At 40.0% G+C, this 26,053-nt stretch overlaps 1 protein-coding gene across 1 annotated transcript in view; it reads right to left on the bottom strand.

Annotated features, from left to right (window-relative positions):
• SLC15A4 (solute carrier family 15 member 4) overlaps positions 1–26,053 on the bottom strand; it is a 61,534-nt gene that overhangs the window by 15,078 nt on the left and 20,403 nt on the right. The window contains exons 3-6 of the mRNA XM_030583013.1: positions 23,200–23,368; positions 20,014–20,091; positions 9,837–10,005; positions 3,473–3,628 (exon numbers count right to left, since the gene is read on the bottom strand). Of these exons, the coding sequence (XP_030438873.1) occupies positions 3,473–3,628; positions 9,837–10,005; positions 20,014–20,091; positions 23,200–23,368 (572 nt within the window). The remainder of the gene's footprint in view (positions 1–3,472; positions 3,629–9,836; positions 10,006–20,013; positions 20,092–23,199; positions 23,369–26,053) is intronic.

The following is a 26,053-nucleotide window of genomic DNA, read 5'->3' on the forward strand; positions in this document are numbered from 1 at the left end:
TTCAGCTTCAGCCTAAAATCAATATGATCTCACAGTGCTGTCCACTACATAACACAAGGATGGCATCCAAGAGACTTACAGAGACTTGTGATTCAGTTCCAGGAAGATGTGGTTTGAGTAGTGCTTCAGTTTATCGAGTACTTACCACATGAAGTACTAAATAAAAATATGCCTATAGGACAATTCTAGAGACAAAAGCAGGTCTTGAAAATCATTTCCAGCAGATTCCTTAAAGCTTTTTTACTAGAGCTACTTAACAGTAAGCAGAATACTGTGTCCTCTGACCTTGACGACTTATAGATCAATGCCTCCTGACTGGCATAGCCACACTAACCATCAGCCCTGCTTTAAGAACAAACCAGCAGTCTGCATACCAGGCCAAGTCAAGGCGGTGATCCTGGAAGATTCTTCTTCAATCCAGAAAGATTGATCAAAAATGTTTGTTTTTATCGTGGGCCAGAGGGCTAAAAGCATTCATTTTTCAATTCCAATGTTATGGTAAATTAACAATAGGTGACATTTGTTTTAACTTTTCACGGTAAGTTTCACACTCAGGAAAGCGAAAGATTAACTGCTGCGCTAGCAAGCCACGTGAGAGCTTTCCCAAACCATTTTGTCATCTTGAGGCTGGCCTACCCCTTGGCTTTTCTTGACCAGAGCACAGGCGCCAACTCCTGGCTGGAGCACTCATGGGGAAAAATTGGTGGGTGAGCTCCATGGCCCACCTCCGCCCCCCCCACCTCTGCCTCCTCCCGAGTGCGCCGCCGCATACTGCTTCTCCCTCCAACCCCCCCCCCCCAGCGTTTGTACCATGAAACAGCTGTTTCACGGGGCAAGCCTGGGAGGGCGGGGGACGAGGGCGAACGTGGCACACTTGGAGGAGAAGACAGGGCTGGGGAAGGGATTTGGGGAGGGGAAGTGTTAGGGTGGGGACTGGAGCACCCAGCAGCGCAGAAAAAAAGTTGGCACCTGTGGATCAGAGACTGTAAGGGGTGATGAGTTGTGTGGCAGGTTATGTGGGCAAAAGAAGAAATCAAGTTCATTTTACTTGGGAAAAGACCATCTTGCAAAAAACCAAAATACACAAAAAACAAAGACTGCCTTCATGAGAAGAACCTCTTTGGTATTTGGGAGACAGATGTAATCTAGGTATTCTTTGGAAGTGCTTTTTGCTAAAACAATGGAACTCCAATTAGTGATCTAACTGGGACTAGGGCTAGATCAAATAACAAAAAAACTTAGATAAACCTCAGAATGGGCAGCCTGGGCTCCTGTATCAGCCCCAATGGCTGGGGCTCTTCTGTTTTAATTTTAAATACATTTGTTTTAAATAATTTTACCTCTCCACATAAGAGTTAGAACAGTGCATCAATTCCTGAAGCTAGGATCCAAACAATGTGTCTGATACATACATGTAGCACAACATCTGAAATGCACTTGGAGGGTCAGGGAGAGGAAATCAACTTTTCTACTATAGATGCATTTTCTGATGATAATAATGTATTTCTTCCTTCCCTGCGCCTGACTGGTAGTTGGAATACGTTTATAAAGAATGGTAAATGTGTTTGTCATCTTCTGAACATCTGCTAAAAGGCAGAGTTTTCCAAGCTATTCTTATAGTCAATGGGATAATAACCTGGGTTAGTGTCAAAGAGCCTGTGGCTGTGCAGAAGCCTAATTAAACACCTTGACTGTTTATTGGCCCAGTCTTATATTTCATACTCTGGCAAAACTCACTTTGTCTCAGTAAAAACTACAGGATTAAGTATAGGTTCATCTTTTGTAGTATCTAGACAATAAATAGCAAAAGAAAACTTCTAGTGAGATTCTGACCTGGCACCCACCACTTCCAAGCTTCAACATGGATATCTGCTGGTTGGGATCATACTCAACTATAGATCATTTTGGATTTCACCTGTTGCTGCTGCTAGTGGTTCATATTGGTTAAGGATGCATCCTTTGCTTCATACTACCTCCCTCATTATCTTTAAGAAAGGCTGGAAAAAGGACAATTACCTTTGGTCATAGGAAAGGCACAGTTAATCCATTATCTTTACCAGAATGCCACTGTTCTCTCGTCTGCATCCCAGAAATTTTGGATCTTGCATTCTAAACAAACATTTTCTATGTACATAACAATAAGTGTGTGTGTGTGTGTGTGTGTGTGTGTGTGTGTGTGTGTGTGTGTGTGTGTGTGTGTGTGTGAGAGATGCTTTAAACCCTCAGCTAGTTACCTTCATTATTTCATGTCCATTTCTAAATTGTACTTTAAGTTCTTAAATCAACAAGCTGCCATTATATTACCTGAGCCATTTGAGATTAAATAAGCCTCTCTTATTCCTCTAAAGTATTAATATATATGTCTTACTGTGCATTAATCACCACAACTGGTCATTTAATCTAACTGGTAAATGTTATAAAGTTTGTGGATGATACCAAGCTGGGAGGGGTTGCAAGTGCTTTGGGGGATAGGATTAAAATTGAAAATGATCTGGACAAACTCGAGAAATGGTCTAAAGTAAACAGGATGAAATTCAATTAGGACAAATGCAAAGCACTCCACTTAGGAAGGAACAATCAGTTGCACACAAACAAAATGGGAAATAACTGCCTAGGAAGGAGTACTGCAGAAAGTGATCTTGGGGTCATAGTGGACCACAAGCTAAATATATGAGTTAACAGTGTAACACTGTTAGGGGCGGGGGGGGGGGGGGGAAGCAATCACTCTGGGATGTATTAGCAGGAGTATTGTAAGCAAGACATGAGAAGTAATTCTTCTGCTCTACTCAGGTCTCAGCTGGAGTTCTGGGCACCACATTTCAGGAAGGATGTGGACAAACTGGAGAGAGGGTCCAGAGAAGAGCAACAAAAATGATTAAAGGTCTAGAAAATATGACCTATGAGGGAAGATTGGAAAAAAAATGGAGCATGTTTAGTCTAAGAAAGAGAAGGCTGAGAGGGGACATAACAGTTTTCAAGTATGCAAAAGACTGTTACAAAGAGAAGAAAAATTGTTTGTCTTAACCTCTGAGGCTAGGACAAGAGCAATGGGCTTAAATTGCAACAAGGGAGAGGTTCAGGTTGGCCATTAGGAAAAACTTCCTAACTGTCAAGGCGGTTAAGCACTGGAATAAATTGCCTAGGGAGTTCATGGAATCTCCATCATTGTAGATTTTTAAGAGTAGGTTAGACAAACACCTGTCAGGAATGATCTAGATAATTAGTCCTGCCATGAGTGCAGGGGACTAAACTAGATGACCTCTCAAAGTCCCTTCCAATTCTTTGATTCTATGTCAAAACAAAAGCAGTCTGCTAATCTTTAGACCCAGCGTAACCTATAAGAATTTAGTTCCCTTCCCTTGAAAATTACTATTTATCTTTTTATGTATAATTATAATGTATAAGGAAATGATCATATACAGACAAAAAAGTTAGGTGATTAAAAAACAAACAAACAAACAAAACACCTTACCTGCTATGCTTGCAAATATTTCACTGAATCCAATCAGTACATATTGAGGAATCTGCCACCATATTGGCAAATCAGCAGCATAATATGTAACATTTCCAATTGTCTGATTAATTGTTTTAACCTTTACAATACTCAGCCTGTTGCCTTCCAAAATTCCTAAAAAGAAAGAAAGAAAAAAAAAGATAATCCTGAAATGCAAAAGCTATTTCTTCATACCTAGGACTAAATTAGGATCAAATTACTGCATGACATGATTACCTGAACAATGCAACAAAAGCTTAGGTACCAGGAATAAGTACTTCGTAATATTCACATATCAAGCATTACAGAGTCTACTTTTGCTATTACTATTTCAGAAAATCCAGTTTCTCCACCAGAGGATTAGAGTTATTCTATTCTTATTTATCAACTATAATTACACAAATCTTTACCCCATTTCAGGTGGATTAGCTCACAGAGCCTTCTAATACAAACTTAAGTTTGTTTTTTTAAAAAGGCAATCTCACTTCCGCAAACTACTCCTTTGCAAAGTTGAATTATTGCATCTGCAAGCATAAAAAGTATAGTATCAGTGACTATATTACTTTTTAAAAAATGGTCACCAGTGCTACATCAATGTTGTTTACCATATTCATAATGGTTTACTGTTGATCACTTACAGTTACATAGCACCTTTCATCACAGAATTCCAAAGCTGTTTATAAGCTGATTTACAAGTTATACTGCACATAGAAATCACATTAGTTTCTGCATTTCAGTGTCATGCAGAGAGTGAAATGCAACAATAGTTTAACAGTGCTCATCAATGCAATAGGACACTTCAGAGCAGAAAGTAAATCTTATCCCAAGGAAATTATAGGACAAATTTCAGCAGTTAGCTTACAGTTTACCCAGAGTGAAATTAGGCATACTGCTACAAAGAATGCTTGGGATCTTTAATAACCACAAGTGACCAGGGCTTCTATTATATGCCTCACCCAAAAGAATACACTTCCAGTTACCAATACCACAGAGCCCACAACCCAACCAATTTGGTACGCTAGCTCATTGCTATTTCAAAGGAAAGAGCAGGACCTATTGAATCATTAACACTACTTTCCTGAAGTACTCAGGTTGTACAGGCAGGTCTCCATCCGAGTGCAGATAAGGATCAGCCCTGTTTAGGTTAGAAGATCAAGATCTGACCTTATACCCAAGAAACCAAACAATGAAATAAAGATTTCATACATCTGCAGCATACCATGTATAAGGCACTGCTGGTACAGTGTGCTTAAAATGACTAAGTATAGTAATCAATTTCCTCACTTTTATCTGATCCAGATAAAAAGCAGTGGATGCACTACCCAGACAGGTGCCATAATGCTGAGTCCCTGATAAGATAAATCATGTATATGACATCAGCCCAAGCTTTTGCGGGGGGCGACAAAACAAAAAACTCTGCTCTTGTTCTGAAAGTCTGAATGTGGTGTCAAAACTGAGCAAAGGGATTCTAGAATGGAGATGCTTACAGTTTCATACTAAAGATCATTTTGTAGTTTGCTGTGCAATAGCTGTGCTGGGGCTCGAGCTGTGGGAGTGAGCCAAAAGGTTCAAGCATGCTTATATGTGCAATAAGTGGTCTGTAATGTGCTCTTGAGAAAGGTGGAAAGCTTCTTGTATCAGAGCACAAGTTTAACCATTCATGTTAGTTGAGAATCAATTGCAGAAAAGAAAGCTCCTAACTGTTTTATAGTCTGTTATATTTAAACAGCAGGTGGGGGAAAATGGATACTATTAATCCTGAAACTCCTCCAGTTATATCTTGTGGTGCAACTACCTCCTTGAACACATTTCAAAATATACTTTCCCCTGTAACAACCAGGGTCCAGACACCCAAACGAGAGAATAGGGGTGCAAACCCCAAATTGGATCAACTGGTTGTACGCAATGTTATTGTGCAGAAAAATGTCAAGTAAGATCTTTTATGAAAGATTGTAATATTCTGACCTTGATGATCACCACAAGATATGTATGCAGACTGTGGTTATGAACATATATTGAATAATATGCTCATGAGTAGTACTACAATTTCAACTACCTCTCTCAGCAAAGAAAAGCTCCTTCCAAGCCAGTTGTTCACACAAAACTAACTTCAAGTACTCATCCATTGTCCAGCCAGAAAAAGACAATGGACGACCATTAGAGTTAATGCGAAGCCATTACAATCCCTTGAAACTGAAAAGAACCCCACCCCCTTCCTGGAACACAGGGTATGTCTACAACAGCTGCAGCCATGCTGCTGTAGTAAATCCACCTTTCTTCCATTGACCTAGTGCTGAGGTTGGCTTAATGACAAGCTTGTTTATGCTTAAGCATTACAGCGGCGTAGCTAGGTCGACAAAAGAATTCTTCCATCCTAGTGCTGTCTACACAGGGACTTAGCCCTGTCTACACTACAAATGTATGTCGGTATAACTACATCACACAGGGATATGGAAAATCCACACCACTGAGTGGTGCAGTTATACCGGTGTAACCCCTGTTGTAGATGGTGCTATGTCAATGGAAGGGCTTCTCCCATAGACACAGGCAGTGTCTTCACTAAGCACTACAGTGGTGCTGTAAGTATAGACAAGCCCTTAGCTTGGCTTCACTACGCCGCTCAGAGGTGTGGCTTTTTCATACTCCTGAGCAATGTAGTTATGCCAGCCTAGTTTTTTTTAGTGCAGACCAGGACTACACTTAAAGCTGCAGTGGTGCAGCACTTTAGTGAAGATGCTACTACGCTGTCAGGAGAACTTCTTGATGTAGTTAATCAATGTAGTTAATCCACCACCCCAAGAGGCAGCAGTTATATGGATGGGAGAAGCACTGTCTCTGCTGGGGTTAGGTTGGTATAACTACATCACTCAGGGATTTTTCACACCTCTGAGCGACGTATTTATATGAATGTAAGGTTGTAGTGTAGACCTGGCCTCAGGTGTGTCAATTTTCTACATCCCATAGCAATGTAGCTAGATCAACCTAAGTTTTAGGTGTAGACCAGCCCTCAGAGAGAAGGGAACTTCCCCCACCGTGAGGCACCACACTCTAAGGGAAAGAAAAAAAATGCAAACCCTTAAAAGAGAAGGAAGTTGAAGTGAAGGACATCCAGAAACTGAGAGCCAGCATCTGTGGAGTGAAACACCAGATCTCCTCTGTGACTGTTCAGAGGCAATAGCTAACTTACATTAGAAAAAGGAATTTAGCTAATAAAGAATGGTAAAACCTTAAGTCACATCTTTATTTCCTGTGTAATTTGTATGTGTTTGCTTTTCCTTACTATTTCATCTCTGAACCAGTGATTTTTCTATGAAAAACCTTTTGTTTATTCTTACTCCATGCAATATCTCTGTTGTGCAAACTATGTGGCATGTCCCCCCTCCCGTGGTAACTGGGGGCTGTTTTCACACCTTGGGGGATGACAACCAGAGGAGAATGTCTGGTAGTTAAGATCTCGGGGTAGGTGGATTCGAGGAGACTCCTTGTTGGGGTCACCCTGCAAGGAGTAACTAGGCTGGCAGAAGCCAGGATGAGACCTTTATGCTTATAGGCTGGCTGCTGGTGTCAGGGCTCTGAGCATAGCATTAAGGTATCCAAGGTCACAGGGCAGGCAGCAACAGAGCCCCCTACTAATCTGAGCGATTAAACAAAATGTCATCCCCACACTTTTAAAAAAATACCATTTTCATCAACAATGAACAGCTTTAGGGCAAAGGCTGTTCTGAACGCAACATCTCACTTCTATATTTCCCCCATTTCTTTTTAGCTGAACATCTGCCCATCTTTATTGTAGAGATCTTTCATTAGCTGTCCAATGTCATTTCAATGCACCATGCTATACCCAGCAAAAATGTAACAACTAAACTGTAGCCAGTTTTCTACATTTTTAAAAAAATGTGGCAATAGAGACTCTGAAGAACTGACAATTCAGATTCTCACTCTAATTTTAGAATGTTTAAAAATAAACTAAGCTGCAAAAACCAGTTAAAGTCTTGCTGCAATTCAATTATGTCATATATAATAGTGTGAAATGACTTCACTTCAAAAGTATATGGTGATCTTTTATGTATACTATACTCTTCTAGCTATAGGCAACTTCAGCAGATATCCAGCAACCAAGACGTGGCTACTATTTATGAACCTTCTTCAACTTCAGACTAAACTTACCATAAGTTTCTCTTCAAACCTGAAGATTTTAGAAGCCTGAATCTATTGATTCTTTGTTAGACTGTATTTGAATGTGACAAGTTTCAAGACAAGTTTAAGATTCTTTTAACTATTAAAACTTTCAGATTAAATTCTTGCTGTAATTGTTTAGAGTCTATAAATGAAGTCGATTTTCCAGTTGAATAACCTTAAATACTGCTGCTAAGAATCTACAATAAAATGCATGAAGCAAGCACAGCAGATGTTCATTCAATCTAATCATTTGTACTCACTCAATTTATAAGGTATTTAAAATAATCTAAACAACCTATTAGGCAGCCTAACTCGTGTCCAGAACTACTACTGCCAGTTAGGCAAATATATTAAAAATGAAAATAAGGCGCACACAAGTTATTTCCAAGACTGCAGATTAAAGACACTGGCATCTTCATATTGTTCCATATTGTCACCAAGACTTCTGTCTAGAGAAATGGTGGTGGTCTGGTAGTTATGCTGCAGTTTCAGAATCAAATGAAAATAGCCTTTATAAATGCCAATTCATTAGCCTGCCCTATAAGATGAAACACTCCATGAATTTTAGACCAATGTAAGTACATGTGTGTGTTAATTTCAGCCCCAGAAGTCATCTGACTTGGGTTCTCACATTCTAGCTTACTCCAACCAGAGGTCAAGATTGAATTTCTCAACCTGGCTTCACATTAGTTTTTCCCTGCCTAAATGAACCACAACAACTGGACTTCTGCTGGTGGTTTTAGGCAGATATCATATTTCTAAGTCAGATATTAATCCTGAAAATTAAGTCATCTGAACCTTTTTGTGGAGTTCTATTATATAAAATCAGTCTGCAGCTCAATTACTTTATTTCAGAGTGCTTTTGTTTCAATACTAGTGGGGACACAAATTGTGGTTTTAGAAGTCAAGTAAAGTAAGAATTCTGAGCCAGCAAGTTCTATTTATAGTGCTAACATTCAACATTTCTGGCACTGTCACCCCCTATTGGCAGAGGGGAGCTCTACCCACGTGTTCTCAAGTGCCATAGAATAAGAGAAATATTCCTATTTTAAGTTCAAGTGACTTTTACAGTAAGAACTTTACTTGCCCACATACAAAAATGACCTTGGTCTAATAAGGTAATTACCTCTCTCATTGGGAGAAACCTTAATAGCCCTATAAAGTGTCCCTCTCTCTAAAATATAGGAGATTACAAGTGCAGAGATTAATTTATTTAATGCTATAATGCTTTATCAATATGTTCATTATAGTGATACTGGGTGAAGGGTATGGGTTCTATGAAGCATTGCTCAGAGATGTTCCGTTCCACATCAGCAGTGCTTAACAACTTTAAATCAACCTCATAAGCAGATGATTTATGGTTCGAACAGCAATGCCATCTTTTTCCTTTCGTGCAACAGCTAAGCTATTTTACACTACAATAATTCCAAACATTAGGGAACATTAAGGTAAGGGGGAAAAAAAGCCAAAGTCGGAGGAAAGTCTTGCTCAGCAATAAGCCAATTTTATTACTTCAGCTAAAGACAAAAAGTTCTAAACAGAGTCTCAAGTTTATTTAATATTTGAAAATCAGACTGTATTAAGGGCAAACTGATTTTTACAGGTCCTTGTTTTTCCTGTGCTTAACTTTTAAGTGAAAATGATTATTAAAATCAGGTTACATTGCTTTGGAGCCTCCTTAATATTTAGGATATGGAATTAGAATTTTGCATTTATTTTATGAAGTGGAATTCTTTGCCATCTGATCACCAGCTGTGAGCCAAAACAGGCTGAACTCAGAGATATAATACGGTTGATTATGATAAAAGAAGCTCTTCTGCTACTTTTCAGTATGCTTGACCTTGATAGTAAGCGTACCAGAGAAGACAAATCCTTCGTCCTGGAGATTGTTAGTTAACAAACTGCCACAAGTTAGGCTTCTTTAAAAGTTTTAATTTATGACCTTGTTTCAGCAGAAAAATGGTCTAGTAGTTTTACATGATAAATAAAAACGTTAAGGTTTAGCAGTAGTGTGAGTAACAGTAACAATTAGGCACACACATTCATGCAGCCCACCCAAGAGACTCCTGAGCAGTCATCAGTTGAAGACTCCAGAAACATTTTAGATACTCACAACGGGACTCTGCAGAAGTTAATCAAATGTGTATCTAAGTTGCCTTCTTACCTGCTGCAAATGCAGAGCACATCACAAAGAACATTCCAACTGCAATCCTCTTCAAAGATGATGGGAGCAAGCCATTCCTCTTCAGAATGGGGTCCACCACTTTATCCTTTAAGGGTATTAGGATCAGAATAAGTACTGCATCAAACATAGTCAACCAGGCTGCAGGAAACTGAGAACAGAGGAAATGGATGAATTCAGCCATGTTCTACTTACCACCCGATTTGTTCTTTTCTTTAAAAATAGCATTATATTTTTCATGCAATAATGAAAACCTGGGAGAAACCAAAGTATGTGTTACAAGTTACAGACTCACATTAAAATAAAATTGTTCAGTCGTTTCTCAACACTACATTTAATACATATTTCTTAGTTTGGCTCTTCAGGTTTTACTAAGCTACTGTATTTTACAATTCTGGCTTACAACAGTAAAAAGGGTTCCTCTCCAAAGTAAGTAGGATGCCACTGCATGCTCCCACTCCTGGAATTCACATCCACCTGTGCTGAGCTTTGGGAGCTTTCCAGAAAGCAGTGCCCATTCGGGTTGCACAGGCATCCTCTTGCAACATCCAGTGTTCAGAACCAACATTATAGAAGAGACCCAACTGCCTCAGTTCCTTCTACTGAACCCAGTAGTTTTGAGAGCAGAACTGAGAAAATGAGGGAAAGGTGGACACAGAGTGTAAATATGAAGAGACACTCCAAAAGTCACCTGACCCATAAGTCACTGGACTTCTGCTTTGAAAATGATGGCACAGCATGGTTGCACCTTTGGGCATAGTAGGAATGTTACCAAATGGAGTACCTCAGCTAACTAGATTGCTGGTTGTTTGCAGATAAAACTGAAAAAGAAGGTCCACCAATCAAACCTTTTCCTACCTTTAAGACTATCAGGATGCATAGTAATATAGTTGACAGGCACTCTAATGCAAACATTTCAAACATTTAAGAGCCCAATCAGGGAGGCTAGTAAAATTTTTCTTGGGGGAGAGGGGCCAGGTTAAATAGGGCTGTTCCCATTGGTGGGCTGTGGCCCATGCACTTAGCACCCAGGCCCAGCCAAATCTGAGCACACCAAGAGCAATGCTTAAAGTGAGGGAGGCTGCGGGGGGGGGGGGCGGTGGGTGGAAGAATGTATTTAAAGATTGAGCCAGGTTACTGAAAGGGGCGGTTTTATAGTAAAGCTGCTGCTGCTGCCGCCTCAGACCACTCTGCTCACGTCCACTTCCCCTTCAACACAGGTTCAGACACCAGCTCACACCACCCACCTCCAGTTACTGTCTGCCTTCCCGTTGGCGGACTATTTGGGAGATGAGAGCAGTGGGCAGGCCATACCTCTGCCAATGGGGAGGAAGTAAGCAGAGCCAGGTGGTATGGGATGCAGCTGAAGCTTGTGTTGATAGGAAACAGAATGGAGCCCTTGGACTGGGAGGAGCAGCCCATTCACTCACGTCAAAACTCACAGGCTCAACCACCTCTTTGTCACTCATACAGGGGAGTGGGCATTAACCATAGCTGGATGGCTTAACGGTGGAGCCCCTTCCTTGCTGGTGTGATGGAACAGAGGCTGTGCCAAATTTGTGTGGCTTTGCAACCTGGCACACAGGGTCCCTGCTGCTCCTGGCCTCTGCCTCCACTCAACTCTAATGGGCATGGGTTCCATCACCTGGAGTTTGGACAGGGAGCAGAAGCCCATTCGTAACACCACTCAAATTTGGTTCTGCTGCCCCTGTCATGATAGCTGGCAAGGGGTTCTGGCTGGTAGAGACAGATATGGGGAGACTAAGCCCCTCTATCTCTAGCCAGCTGCTGTCTGCAGGCTCCATGCTGCAAGCCACCTGGGCGTTCAACACCAATGAATTTGAATGGGAGTGATTAGATCGTGCTATCACTTCTGAACAGAGCTCCAATGAGCTTCAGAGGTTGACAGAGCCAGACTCGTCAGCTGAAGCATCACAGGATAGAACAAAAAATGAGTAACTGATAGAATGTCATGATCAGTGCTGCCTCCTTTTGAGGGAGGAGCTTTAGCATCTTAACACTTGTTTTCTGTATGTGTCTTGGAACGTGCTTAATAGAAAATTCATTATCCTGAGGGAGCTTTCATGCCATTAAGATCCATCAATCAGAGAACACCTGTCTGTTGAATGACTGATTGTGCAACTCATGTCTGGTAAACAAATACTTATTATTTAAACAAATACACCAAGATGTGTCTAACAGCAATCAAAGGCAATCTTAATGGCATATATGGTAGAAAGTGATTTAAAGCAATTAAGTATTCCCTGCTTGTTTATTTTGCTTCCAAAAACGTGTTCATGTCTGACTATAGGTTTATACTTCTTATCAGTCAACTGTTTCTATTCTAGTCATGAGAAATATTTAGTAGCCAGGTGCTGTTGCTCTTTCATTAAGATTATGGCTTTTCATAGTTCCAACAGCATAGTAGAAAGAGTATTTTACTAATAATTTCATTTTAATTGTATTTTGCATTTTATCTGTCAAATGAACAAAGTCTATTGTGAGATACATTTATCCTTTCTAATCTGCAAGATTCAGTAGTTCACAATGAGATTCCCAGTCTACCAAGCTTTAAAAATGTTTACAATCAGTTCTATATGGGCAAACTAAGATATTCCATTAAGCACTAAGGAAGTGTTCTTATGCAACTCCAAAAACAGCTTTAGAAATATTCAACCCATCCGACTGCACTATTTCCACTATAAATTCTATTCCAACTAATAAAGTTCAAATGAAAAATTTAGAACAATCTCCAAACATCTAAGTCTCCAGCCACTGTTTTTGTTAAAAGGAAGGACTCTAAAAAGCAGAATCTTTGTATATAAATCCTCATGACTGTGCCAGCAACGGGGGACAGTCCATGTAAGTCTAGGAGCCATACATATGATTTGGACCCCTGGAGAGAAAATGCAAAATTTAACATCATTAAATCCTTCTACCATACCAGTCAGGTTTAGGGAGAGGCTGTGTGCACAAGTTAAACATGTCCATAATTAACTCAACTTTGAGTGTTTGAAACCCAGTTGGCTTTATGGCAGCTACAACTATGGCTAAAGAGACCCACTCAAGAGAGAATCTCTGCCACATTTAAAGGTGATGTTGTTTCAACCCTCTGGGCTCTGCCTTCTAAGAGTTCTTTTCACCTCTGCTAAGCTGGACTGCTTCCTCTCATAACTCTGGAGACCTTTGTTAAGCTCGTTTCCAAAGGCTGCGATCTTGTGTGATCTTCCCATTTGTCCACATCCAAGCCCATTTCTTTGAGGTCTTGCTTGCACACATCCTTGAAAAATGCAGTTTTGGGCATCCTTTGGGTCTTTTTCCAGATGCCAATTCACCATAAAGGATGTCCTCTGGGATGCGCCCATCATTCATTAAGCACACATGCCCCAAGCCAGCAGAGGCATCTGTTTGAGGAGCGTTTGCATGCTGGGTATGCTGGCCCGCTTGAGCACGTCAGTGTTAGTGACTCTGTCCCTCCAGGAGATTCCAAAGATTCAAAGACAATGCATATGAAAGCTGTTGAGCCTCTTTTCCAGATGAGTATAAGGTCTATGTCTTGCTCCCACACAAAAGTGTGCTGATAATGCATGCACAATACATACAGATCTGTGTGTGTTCGGTCAGTTTGTTTTGCAATACCCTCTTGTTCAGTCTAAACATAGTTGTGGCAGCTTTTCCAATGTGGATGTTTAGTTCCATTTCAAGTGAGAGACTGACTGTGATAGTGGACCCCAGGTATGTGAACTCACTCACCACTTCAGGTTCATAGTTGTTGACCTTGAGGAAGGATGCTTCCTCAACTCCTTGGCACATTATGATCATCATTTTTAGGCTTATGGTAAGCCCAAAGTCTTGGAAGACTTTGGAAAAACTGTCCAGAAAGTTTTGAAGATGCAGTTCTGCGTGGGTTGTCACTGCTGCATCAGCAGCAAAGAGGTTATACTGGATAAGGGCCTCCCGACTCTTCATTTTAGATCTAAGTCTTGCAAGATTGAACTGCTTTCCATCAGATCTTGTGTGCAAGTAGATTCCCTCAATTGAGGAACCAAAAGCTTGTTTCAATAGCAAGGAGAAGAAGATCCCAAACAGAACTGGGCAAGTACACAGCCTTGCTTAACTGTGCTATGCATCTGGAAAGCCTCAGAGACTGAGCTGTTGTACTCAACTGTGTCAAACATGTTTTCACGAAGGACAGAATTATGCTTAAGAGCTTGGTGGGGGAGTAGTTACCTTAAAAATTAATTCAACAACTAATGCTTGAGAATTTTTTTATTCCATATTACACTGTGTTCCAACTATTTCAAGACACGGATTCAAAAGACTTGAATGATTAACTGTTCAAACTGTTAAATATTTCCAAACAGATCAAATTTGCAAGATTATGGTTAAAGGGACTATCACATACTCTGGAAAATAAAAATTCTTAAATTCTGCTGAATTGATCATCTTTTTGCTTGCCACTAAAGAGAGTCAGCAAGTGCGGTCTACAACAAATGATTAAAAAAATATTAAAAATTGATTTTTAAAGTTAAATAAGTTTAATTTTAAAAATATATTTGATATTGAATTTAAAATCATCACCCAATTAAAATAATTTCATTTATATACCAAAAATATTAAGCAATACATGTTTACTGCCAAGTTCTAAAGAAAGTCAAAGCACTGAACGGGTGGAAGTCACTAGTTAAGCACATGACACCAGAATTTGTTGCAGTGCTAAGTCAGTTTTTTGGCAGCAATAGCCTCTTTGGCAGGTGCAGAGGGAATATTTATTCAATTACTCGTTCATTTAAAGTTAAAAACCCAATTAAGAATTGAAAAAAGTAGGAAAACACTGTTTTTCTTCCAATCTCTGAATAAAAGCTAGATGGGAAGTGGTGTGATCTACTAGTTCTAAAACTCTGAAGGTTATGGTGACCAAAACCAATCAGTTCAATTCATTAACTACAGATATTTCCTTTGTTTATTAAATCAGTTAGCTTTAAATGCAAAATGGTTTGATAATTTTTTTCATCAAAAATGTCTTATGTATCCATCACTTAAGGCAGTTTTATTTAACAAAAAAGCATTTAAAATATTTTTGTACATTAATTGAATCTGAATTACCATCCAAGTAGAGCTAGACACAAATCACAAGTAAAAAAGTTAATCTATTAAATAGAAAATGGTGAATGATGCATTTTGTAACATAATAAATATAAGAATTGAGAAACTAAATAAATGTAAGTTAATTATATAAATTGCTTATATAAATGTGTGTAGATATATATCCTCCGGGTTAGCAAAAGGTACTAAATTTAGCGTGAAGGCTATATTTAGTTGCAAATATATTAACGTATTAACGGTTATCAAATAAAGAGGAACAACTTCTCTTTTTGGAAAATAAATAGAGTACAAATGCAAAACAAGATTGAAATTTATTTAAATCAAGGTTTCAAGCTTATTTAAATCAAAATTAAAATCAGTGGCTTTAAAATCACTGATTGAATTCAAATCTACCCCATTCAGGAAAATTTTCCACACAGCTGATTGTTGTCCTCCCCCCCAAAAAAATGTGTTTAGTGTAACCGACTTTTACTATCTCACCACAACATTAACCAGTATCACAAAACTTGAACAAAGACTGATTTGGATAATACAGTTAAGAAAAAAAGAAGGAAGTTTTTTGGAATTACTGAATTTGATAATGGACAACAGAATGACCAAGTGTCATCAGCACTGCTATATTTCACACAATTAAATCACAAGTTTTTCAGAGAGACTCACTCCTTCCCATTTCTACATATCAGGAGTTGGGAAATAGAGAGTATGCACATATTTTTATATATTCCACTATTTCCATATCAAGAACCTGTGTACAATCTTTATCCTGTTCACTTTAGACAAATACTATAATGCTTACATTGAATGTTGTGTACATCTTTTTTTTTTTTTTTTTTTTTTTTTTTTTAAGAGGAACGTAGCTCTGATGAGTCGCGACTCAACTGCTCTTTTACTTAGCTACTGCAAATCATCATAGCCTGGCTAAGAGCAAGTCCGATAGCTTTAAAAGAGACTACACATGTACATATATTTTTAGAAATGTAGTGTTGTATGATGCCTTTGATGTCACCCAAATAGAAAAAAGTGATAAAACCACAAACCTACTTTGAGATAGTTATTTTTAAGATTTCAGATTGAAGCAGCAAAAGGGTTGCAATGGAAGCACTGCAGAAAATGGAGCTGACATTCACTTACAGAGTGGCTGGTAGAAGAACCATTTAAAATATCAAGACAGACACACTAGGATGATGTTCCACTATCCGTGCCTCAAATTAAACACTAAACACAACTGAACTAATTTTTAACGCCACAGTTTAAAGTTAGAAGAAATGGTCTTATGGTATGGAGTGGCATTTTAAACCATTTTCAACTAGAGCTAGTAATAATCTTCATTGCTTATTTGAACTCAGGACTGGCCAGGAAGTCGGGCTCTTTGGCAGCGGGTCCCTCTCGGAGGGAAGGACCTGCCACCGAATTACCGCCAAAGATGAAAGCGGCGAGGTGGAGCTGCTGCTGATCACGATTGCGGCTTTCTTTTTTGGGGGGGAGGGGGGCGGCAAAAACCCTGGAGCCATCCCTGTTTGAACCAATTCAATTTCTGAACCTAACATTCTGCTTACCAAAAAATAAAAGGTGCCAAAGGCTAGAATAAGTTTGACTGACAACATTTATTCCCTAAGCAGAAACGCACACTTACAGTATTTTTAAAGTTACAGTGCATCTCTAGAGTCACTAGGTTAGGGGTGTGTGTAAACAGCCTTCTGTAATTTTTAAAGCATATTTATACCCATAATATTCCTTATGGGCCTAAGCAGAGAAGCATCACACTGTGCTTTGTTTAAAAAGAACATTTATCGCAGTGATCAACCCACAGTTCACTAATTTCCCCATATTAGATAAAGACACAGGCCTGTTTCATTAAGTCTTAGTTAAGTTAGAAGAAAACTATACATTTTGTTCAGCCTAGCAATCAGGAAGCTCAAACATGACAGTTGTGAGACTTAATTCATATTTGAAAAAGCTCTGAGACTGTCTCATGAAAAAAACTATGGAAATGCAAGTATTAATATTAATAAAGGGCAAGAAGGGTTTCATAGTAAGAATAAAGTACCTGGTAAAAACTTATTTGCAACTACCAGGTACCTGTAGTCAAGTTAAAATAAACTGTGCTCTATTTAAATGAACATCTCAAATTTGGCCCAACGTTTGATTATGCTTAGTTTAAATTTAAACAAACCTTGGACCAATGAAAGTATTTCCATTTTAAAAAATTTCTATCGGAAATTAAACTAACATTCAGTTACTGCATGTACTAAAAAACTGGAAGTAAAATTGACATAATCACTTCCACTGTTCAAGTTAAGAGAAATTTAAAAATAAGCAACAGAAAATTAGTGAACAGAATTTTAAAAAACCTCTTTTCATTATGTAACGTTATTAGTAGTAACATAGCTGAGGAAAAGAATTTAAAATATAGATTTAAGTTGATTGAACCCCTTTATGCATGCAGAAGTCTCAGAACACTTAAAGTTTAACTTATTAACTGTATCGAATCAGGCAAACAGAAGGCATAGGTTGATGAGAAGTTGGTTTGATGCACCTAACCAATTTTACTTCCGTTTATGAGATCATTTTTAAGACTTAGAAGAGGATCAAAACACAAAGATGGTTTTCAAATTTAATGTTACTTTAATTTTACTTTTATTTGCATTTGTGAATAAAAACAATGAAAGCAATTGTGACCTATTCATATTACTAAATTTGTGCCAGGGGTTTAATTTCAAAGGCATATTTAGTAAGCCTGGTAATTAGTTTATACTGAAACTTTTTGTGTAAAATGGAAATGATGATTGTTTCAGTAACCACTTCATGTTAGACTTTGCAAGCTCTTCTTTGAAGTTGGCTCCATAACATCCTTCAATATGCTAGATTATCCACGTTACCTGCAATTACTGATTAACCAAGATAAAATGCAAATATAAGTAAGAGTATGTCTACGCTGCAATTAAAAACCTGCAGCTGGCCCAACCCAGCTGACTCAGGCTAAGTGGCTGTTTAATTGCAATTTAGAAGTTTGGGCTTGGGCCCAAATCCAAATGTCTATATTGCAATTCAGCAGCCCCACAGCTCAAGCCCCATGAGTCTGAGTCAGCTGGCACAGGCAGCTGTGGGATTTTCATTGCAGTGTAGATGACCTGTGCTTCACTTTTAGCATGAGTTATCTTACTGAGTTAGTGGTACTACTTGTGTGCAGTGTTCCCTCTAATTCTTTTCCGTGCACCAACATGGAGGTAATGTGTGGAGGGGGTGGGGTCCAGCAGTTTGTAGCGTGGAAGGGGGCTCAAGGCTGGGGATGCGGGCTCCGGTATGGGGCCAGGAATGAGGGGTTTGGGGTGAAGGCTGCTCCAGGGAGGGAGGACTCCCCACAGCCCGCTGCAGTGGCAGCTCCGTTACGGCTTGGCCAGGGGAGGGACGCCTCTTCCTGTCTGTGCAGCCCTTGATATAGTCTGCCAACCAGCTCACAGGGAACTTTAAAGTGTGTATTTAAAGGCCTCTTCTAAGGGCCGTATTTTGCCACCAAGAAACATGGAGACTCCCGGTGAAATCAGTGGCAACTGCTTGCATGCATTCAAAAGCAAAACTGGGCCCTTAAGACAGTAACCACAGATACATTCTCATATTTTACATCTGCAGGGCTCCGACTGACTTATCCTTGCATAATTTAAGAGTAGATTCAGGGGCTACTGTAGAGTCAATTCCTCATTTACTTCACTGGAATTTGTATGTAATTAGGGACTGTAGTATCATGAACGTTTAGTAGGACTGTTGATTAATTGCAGTTAACTCATGTGATTAAAAAAATCACGATAAAAAAATTCATCACGATTAATCACACTGTTAAACAGAAGCAAATATTTAATACATTTCAATTGGTAATGTTAATATTTTTAATTGATTGACAGACCTAATGGTTTAGTTTTGAAATATGCCTAAATGAACAAAACAGCATGTAGAAGATTAACTAATGCCTATATTTAAGGGCTTGGCTACACTGGTGGTGGGCTTACAACGCTGCAACTTAGTAACTGTCCACACCTGCAAGGCACATCCAGCGCTGCAACTCCCTGGCTGCAGCGCTGGCTGTACACCTGGTCTGCCTGGGGTGTAACAATTGCAGCGCTGGTGATGCAACGCTGCTCATCAAGTGTGGCCTCCAAAAGCGCTGTTATTGGCCTCCAAGGTATTAGGAGGTATCCCAGAATTCCTGTCCACAACAAACCAGAAGAATGACTGAACTCTGAGCTCCCCCGAGCTACTGATCTAAAAAACAAACACAGCTGCTCTTTGCTCTAGCGAGCGAGCAGAGGCAGGGGAATTGCTTTGGAATGTTTACAGCTGTTTGCTTGAGGAGAGAGGGGAGTCCGTGTTGAGCAGCTGCTTATGTGGTCTGAAGGCTATTTAGGAGTGCATAATTTGCATTTAGTGAATAAGAGAGGGGTGGGGGAAGGGGTCAAAAAACTTTTAAAATGATTGAAGGTAGGTGCTGTGCATCTTCCAGTCCTTAGAATTTGCAAGGCAGGGAGCTGAGAACAGTGTCAGCTCCAAAAATCCACTCTGTCCCCCCACGTTCCCCCTCATCCTCCCTCTCTTGAAAAGCACATTGCAGCCACTTGAACGCTGGGATAGCTGCCCACAATGCACCACTCCCAACAGCGCTGCAAATGCTGCAAATGTGGCCACAGTGCAGCGCTGGTAGCTGTCAGTGTGGCCACACTGCAGCGCTTTCCCTACACAGCTGTACGAAGACAGCTGTAACTCTCAGCACTGTACAACTGTAAGTATAGCCATACCCTGAGTTAATAAAAACCAAGTTTAGTTAGGTAAATAACAAATTCTACTACTTAATGTTAAGAAATACAAATTTCAGCTTTTGTATTAGAAAATTGACACTACAATGAAGCTACCCTAAAGACTTCATTTAACCCCAACAAAAGCAATTAGTGTCCACATCATCATTCCATACCTTGGACCATTAGCTTAGATCAGGGAGTTTCAACTGAACAAAACAAAAGTTAAAAAGAACAAAAAAAGCCCCTCCACGTTTTGCCCATCTTACCGTATGAATACGGGTGGTGACGTTTGAAATTTCAGGGATTTTCAAATGTAGACTCTGTAGAACGTATGTAGTCTGCATCTAACATTAAGAAAAATTAGTTGACATTGTTACTTGATAAAGTCATACTCTGAAGTGAAACTACTTAAAATGTCAGTGACTCACAAGGAATGTACTAGAGAGTGGTTCAAAACAAGGTTTTCCAGTAAGACCATGACACATCTCTTCAGGCCCAGAACTGGAGTTTTGTAAAAAGCACAAAAACTTTTAGACTCAAAGGCCAGAAGGGACCATCATGATTATCTAGTCTGACCCCCGGCACATTGCAGGCCACAGAACCTCACTCACCCACTTCTGTAATAGACCCATAACCTCTGGTTGAGTTACTGAAGCCCTCAAACCATGATTCTAAGACTAAGTTACAGAGAATCCATTGTTTACACTATTTTAAATCTGCACGTGGACCTGCAGCCCATGCTTTAGAAGCAAAAAAAAAGGCACTCTGCCAATTTGAACCAGGAGAAAATTATTTTCTGATGCCAAATACGCCGATCAGTTAGACCCTGAGCAAATACAAAATTTCAGCTTTGTACTAGAAAATTGACACTACAGTGCAGTTTCCCTGCAAACTCCATTTAACCCCAACAAAAGCAATTAGTGGCCATATCATCACTTGTTATATTGGACCATTAGCTTGGCTCAGACCCAACAGATACACACCTGGGAGAGAATTCTCTGTAGTAGTCCAGAGCTCTCCCCATCCAGTATCCTATCACTGGCTCCTGGGGAATATCTGCTACTAGCAATGGTAGATTTCCTACAGTGGCATGTAGCCAGTCTCATCATACCATTCCCTCCATGAACTTAACTCGCTTCAGGACTGAACGTGGTAACGTTTTCTGCCCCCCACAGCTCCCCTTGGAAGGCTGGTTCCAGACCTTCACATCTGATAGTTAGAAACCGTCAAACCTAAACTTGTTGATGGCCAGCGATATCCCTTTGTTGTAGTGTCAACATTGGTGCTTAACTTACATACCAGGAAGTGGGGAGAGGAATTATTTATCTCGCTGATGTATTTAGAGAGCAAACACATGATCCCTCAGCCTTTGTTTGGTCCTCTCATAAGGCTGGTTCTCCATTCCTATGATCATCCTAGCAGCCCTTCTCTGCACAGTGCACCTATTCCAGTTTGAATTAATCGTTTTTACCATGGGAGAACAGCACTGCACACAGTATTCCAGATGAGGTCTCACCAGTGCTTTGTATACTGGTACTACCACTTCCCTATCTCAAGTGGAAATGCAATCCTAGGATGCAGCAGGAGGTAGCAGCCTTTTTCACAGCTGCATCACATTGGCAGCTCATGTCATCCTGTGATCAACCAATATAACCAAGTTTTTCCTCTCGCTCTGTCTCTTCCAACTGATAAGTCCCCAGCCGACAGAGACCAACAAGAATTTTTTGCTAAGGCCTTGTCTACACTACCAAATTTTGTTGCCAAAAATTGCTTTTTAGCGACAAAACAGCAAGAACATACATAATACAATGGGACTTTTGTTGCCAAAAAACACCCAGTTTTGGTGACGAAAAACTTCCACCCCTATGAGAGGCTGTTGTCTTTTTGCTTCCCTTTATTGTTGACAAAGACCCAGCATAGACACTGCTGATTGTTTTGTCCACAGAACTGGCTTCTGCCAGTATCCCACAATGCCTCCCCCAATTGCTCTGCTCAGTGTTTTGATCTCTGCTGCCCTGCAGGCATGCACCCCTTCCCTTTAGAAGCTCCAGGAAGTATCTGTGCGCTGCTCTGTTCGTGGAACAAAGAAAGAGCAAATCATTGGAACGCTCCCGTTCTGCCCTGCACTAGGAACACGGCAGTAGGCAGATTGCTGCTGCAGGGGGAGAGGGACAGACTGCTGTGCTGCTTTGCCATTCCTCAGCATGGAGAGCTCACACAGCTGCTTATGATGCGGCTCTCGGGAGCTGAGGGAGTTGTGAGAGAATTTCTAGAGAATCCCAAGATGTGCTGCGATCAGCTCTTGCTTCCTACAACACTGCACTGTGGGATACATACCAAGAGTGCATTGCTCACCCAGCAATGATGGTGTCCCCAGTGTGGATGTGATCTGTCGACAGAGGGAGCAAGTGTGAACACCTTTGACAATTTTTGTTTTGTTGACTTTTGGGCTTGGACAAGTTTTTTTACCAAAACTTGTCGTGTAGACAAGCCCTTAGTGCATGACCTTGCACTACAGTATTAAATTTCACTCAATTTCTATTACTCCACTTTTCAAGGTCGTCCAGATCTTCTTGTACAAGACCTAAGAGTAACAGAACCATTCACAGGAATTTTTTTAAAATTACTTTTATATGGAAGTTTTTAAAGGTCTAAACAGCCTTCTAAAGTGTTTGCACCTATGCTCTGCAGCATCCTGCCAATGTAGAGAAACACAGTGAAAGGGACTAAAAGTAAAGCTGACTAAACTGTTTTCACTGACAAAGATAAGCGAATTGGAAAAGGAAAGAGATTGATGTTGAAAAGTACATTAGATATTTATACACTTTAGCTTTAAGACTCCAATCATCAGGTTAAAATACACATTTTGAAAATATTCTTAATATCCTTTGAGACCATTTATTCATCCCTCAACTTCATAGGAAATTTTACATTCGTGAAAGACACTACGTAGCAATATACGTTTGGATATATGGGCATATTGGTGAACTGATACACCTTGCCCCATGATCATTTTGCTTAAAAAGTCAATGAGCCAGCAGACATTTTGGTCATTACTGAGCACGGGCTTGTTACATAATTTTAATCACATTGTGCAAGCAAACATACATCTCTGAGAACTGGTTTGGGGTGAACCCCAAAACTAACACAAAAGTCAGCTAGTCCATAATAAAATAAGGCTAGGCAAAAATTGTTAGATTTCTAGCCTCTCAGAATTTTAGGCATTAACATTGCTAAATGATTCTATTTAATGAAAAGCTTCTGGAACATTTTCCCCAATTATTTTTTAAATGTTCCTTCAAAGATGATGCTTTTAGAGCAATTTTCAGAGAGGAATGAATTTTTACAATTTAGACGCAGAGCTGTGATTTAATGATAGCACCTACAGAGCTTCCAACTGCACTGTTGACAATGTAAACGTATGGTCTTTATGTTTGGTCAGAGTCACTCACCTGAAAATATACTGTCCAGTAAGGTATAAGAGCCAAAAAGACAGGGATAATCTTGACAAGGGCTTTCACATCTTCTACTTTATCTTCTCTGAACGGCCCTCCATGAGACATCTTCGCCATCTCAAACAGGCTTTGCTTACGAGGCTGCTGAAGCACTTCCTGGATTTCACTTTTGAAAATAAAGTTGAAATTAATTAAAAAAAACAAACCCACTCGTGGACAACTTTGTAATGCTTTTTCATCATAAAAACACCTTGTGCGTTTCAGAAGTGGGAACTACTTCTAGATATAGAAGAGAAAACACGCCAGTCAAAGCGGATCAGAAGTGTGTGAAAGAAATTAAAAAGTATAATAAAAGTTTACTAGACATATTTTAATCTTTCTCCATCCCTCGGCATAACTAAGCATTAAAAAAATGCAACATTTGAAAGTGACAACTGGTTTATTGACACCATCAGAAAATAAGTTATTCTAATTTATTTATGCACTTGACTAAATGAACACATGAAATTCTGTGCTGCATGAGGCACCTGAAACCCTACAGTGGGTAGCTGAAGCCACCATTTCATGAGGACCTCAGTGTGTGGAAGACAGTAGCTCTAAGAGGTCGTTAGAAAAAGCAATTATACAGCTCAGTTGCCTCATCCAGTCTGTTGGGATATGAAGCCAAATAAAAGCCCTTTCTTTGCTATTCGAGGAAGGACTGCTAGGAACAGATGGCGTTCACCTTTCGAGGAGGGGAAAGCTCCTATTTGCATACAGACTGGCTAACCTAGTGAGAAGGGCTTTAAACTAGGTTCGATGGGGACAGGTGAGCAAAGCCCACAGGTAAGTGGGGAACATGAAGACCTGGGAGATGGGTCGGAAACAAGAGGAAGCGTGGGCTATAATGGCGGAGAGAAAGGAGGGTCAGGGCAAAACTGGGAGGCAAGATCAAAAAAGTATCTTAGATGCCTATATACAAATGCAAGAAATATGGGTAATAAGCAGGAAGAACTGGAAGTGCTAATAAATAAATACAACTATGACACTGTTGGCATCATTTAAACTTGGTGGGATAATACACAATTGGAATGTTGGTGTGGATGGGTATAGTTTGCTCAGGAAGGATAGACAGGGGAAAAAGGGAGGAGGTGTTGCCTTATATATTAAAAATGTACACACTTGGACTGAGGTGGAGATGGACATAGGAGACGCAAGTGTTGAGAGAGTCTTTGGGTTAGGATAAAAGGGGTAAAAAAACAAGGGTGATATTGTGCTAGGAGTCTACTACAGGCCACCTAACCAGGTGGATGAGGCTTTTTTAAAAAAAACTAACAAAATCATCCAAAGCCCAAGATTTGGTGGTGATGGGGACTTCAACTATCCAGATATATGTTGGGAAAATAACACAGCACAGACTATCCAATAAGTTCCTGGACTACATTGCAGACAACTTTTTATTTCAGAAGGTTGAAAAAGCTACTAGGGGGAAATTGTTCTAGACTTGATTTTAACAAATAGGGAGGAACTCGTTGAGAATTTGAAAGTAGAAGGAAGCTTGGGTGAAAGTGATCATGAAATCATAGAGTTTGCAATTCTAAGGAAAGGTAGAAGGGAGTACAGCAAAATAGAGACAATGGATTTCAGGAAGGCAGATGTTTGGTAAGCTCAGAGAGCTGACAGGTAAGGTCCCATGGGAATGAAGACTGCGGGGGAAAAACAACTGAGGAGAGTTGGCAGTTTTTCAAAGGGACACTATTAAGGGCCCAAAAGCAAGCTATTCCGATGGGTAGGAAAGATAGAAAATGTGGCAAAAGACCACCTTGGCTTAACGATGAGATCGTGTATGATCTAAAAAATAAAAAGGAGTCATAAAAAATGGAAACTAGGTCAGATTACAAAGGATGAATATAGGCAAACAACACAGGAATGCAGGGGCAAGATTAGAAAGGCAAAGGCACAAAATGAGCTCAAACTAGCTATGGGAATAAAGGGAAACAAGACGACTTTTTAGCAATACATTAGAAGCAAGAGGAAGACCAAGGACAGGGTAGGCCCACTGCTCAGTGAGGAGGGGGGAAACAGTAACGGGAGACTTGGAAATGGCAGAGATGCTTAATGACTTCTTTGTTTCGGTCTTCACGGAGAAGTCTGAAGGAATGTCTAACAGTGAATGCTTATGGGAAGGGAGTAGGTTTAGAAGATAAAATAAAAAAAAAGAGCAAGTTAAAAATCCCTTAGAAAAGTTAGATGCCTGCAAGTCACCAGGGCCTGATGAAATGGATCCTAGAATACTCAAGGAGTTAATAGAGGAGGTATCTGAGCCTCTAGCTATTATCTTTGGAAAGTCATGGGAGAGATTCCAGAAGACTGGAAAAGGGCAAATATGGTGCCCATCTATAAAAAGGGAAATAAAAACAACCCAGGAAACTACAGACCAGTTAGTTTAACTTCTGTGCCAGGGAAGATAATGGAGCAAATAATTAAAGAAATCTGCAAACACTTGGAAGGTGGTAAGATGATAGGGAATAGCCAACATGGATTTGTAAAGAACAAATCGTGTCAAGCCAATCTGATAGCTTTCTTTGATAGGATAACGAGCCTTGTGGATAAGGGAGAAGCGGTGGATGTGGTATACCTAGACTTTAGTAAGGCATGTGATATGGTCTCGCATGATATCCTTATTGATAAACTAGGCAAATACAATTTAGATGGGGCTACTATAAGGTGGGTGCATAACTGGCTGGATAACTGTACTCAGAGTTATTAATGGCTCCCAATCCTGCCAGAAAGGTATAACAAGGGGAGTTCCGCAGGGGTCTGTTTTGGGACCGGCTCTGTTCAATATCTTCATCAACGACTTAGATGTTGG

Source organism: Gopherus evgoodei, chromosome 13 (assembly GCF_007399415.2).
Source record: "Gopherus evgoodei ecotype Sinaloan lineage chromosome 13, rGopEvg1_v1.p, whole genome shotgun sequence".
NCBI classification, from domain to species: Eukaryota; Metazoa; Chordata; order Testudines; family Testudinidae; genus Gopherus; species Gopherus evgoodei.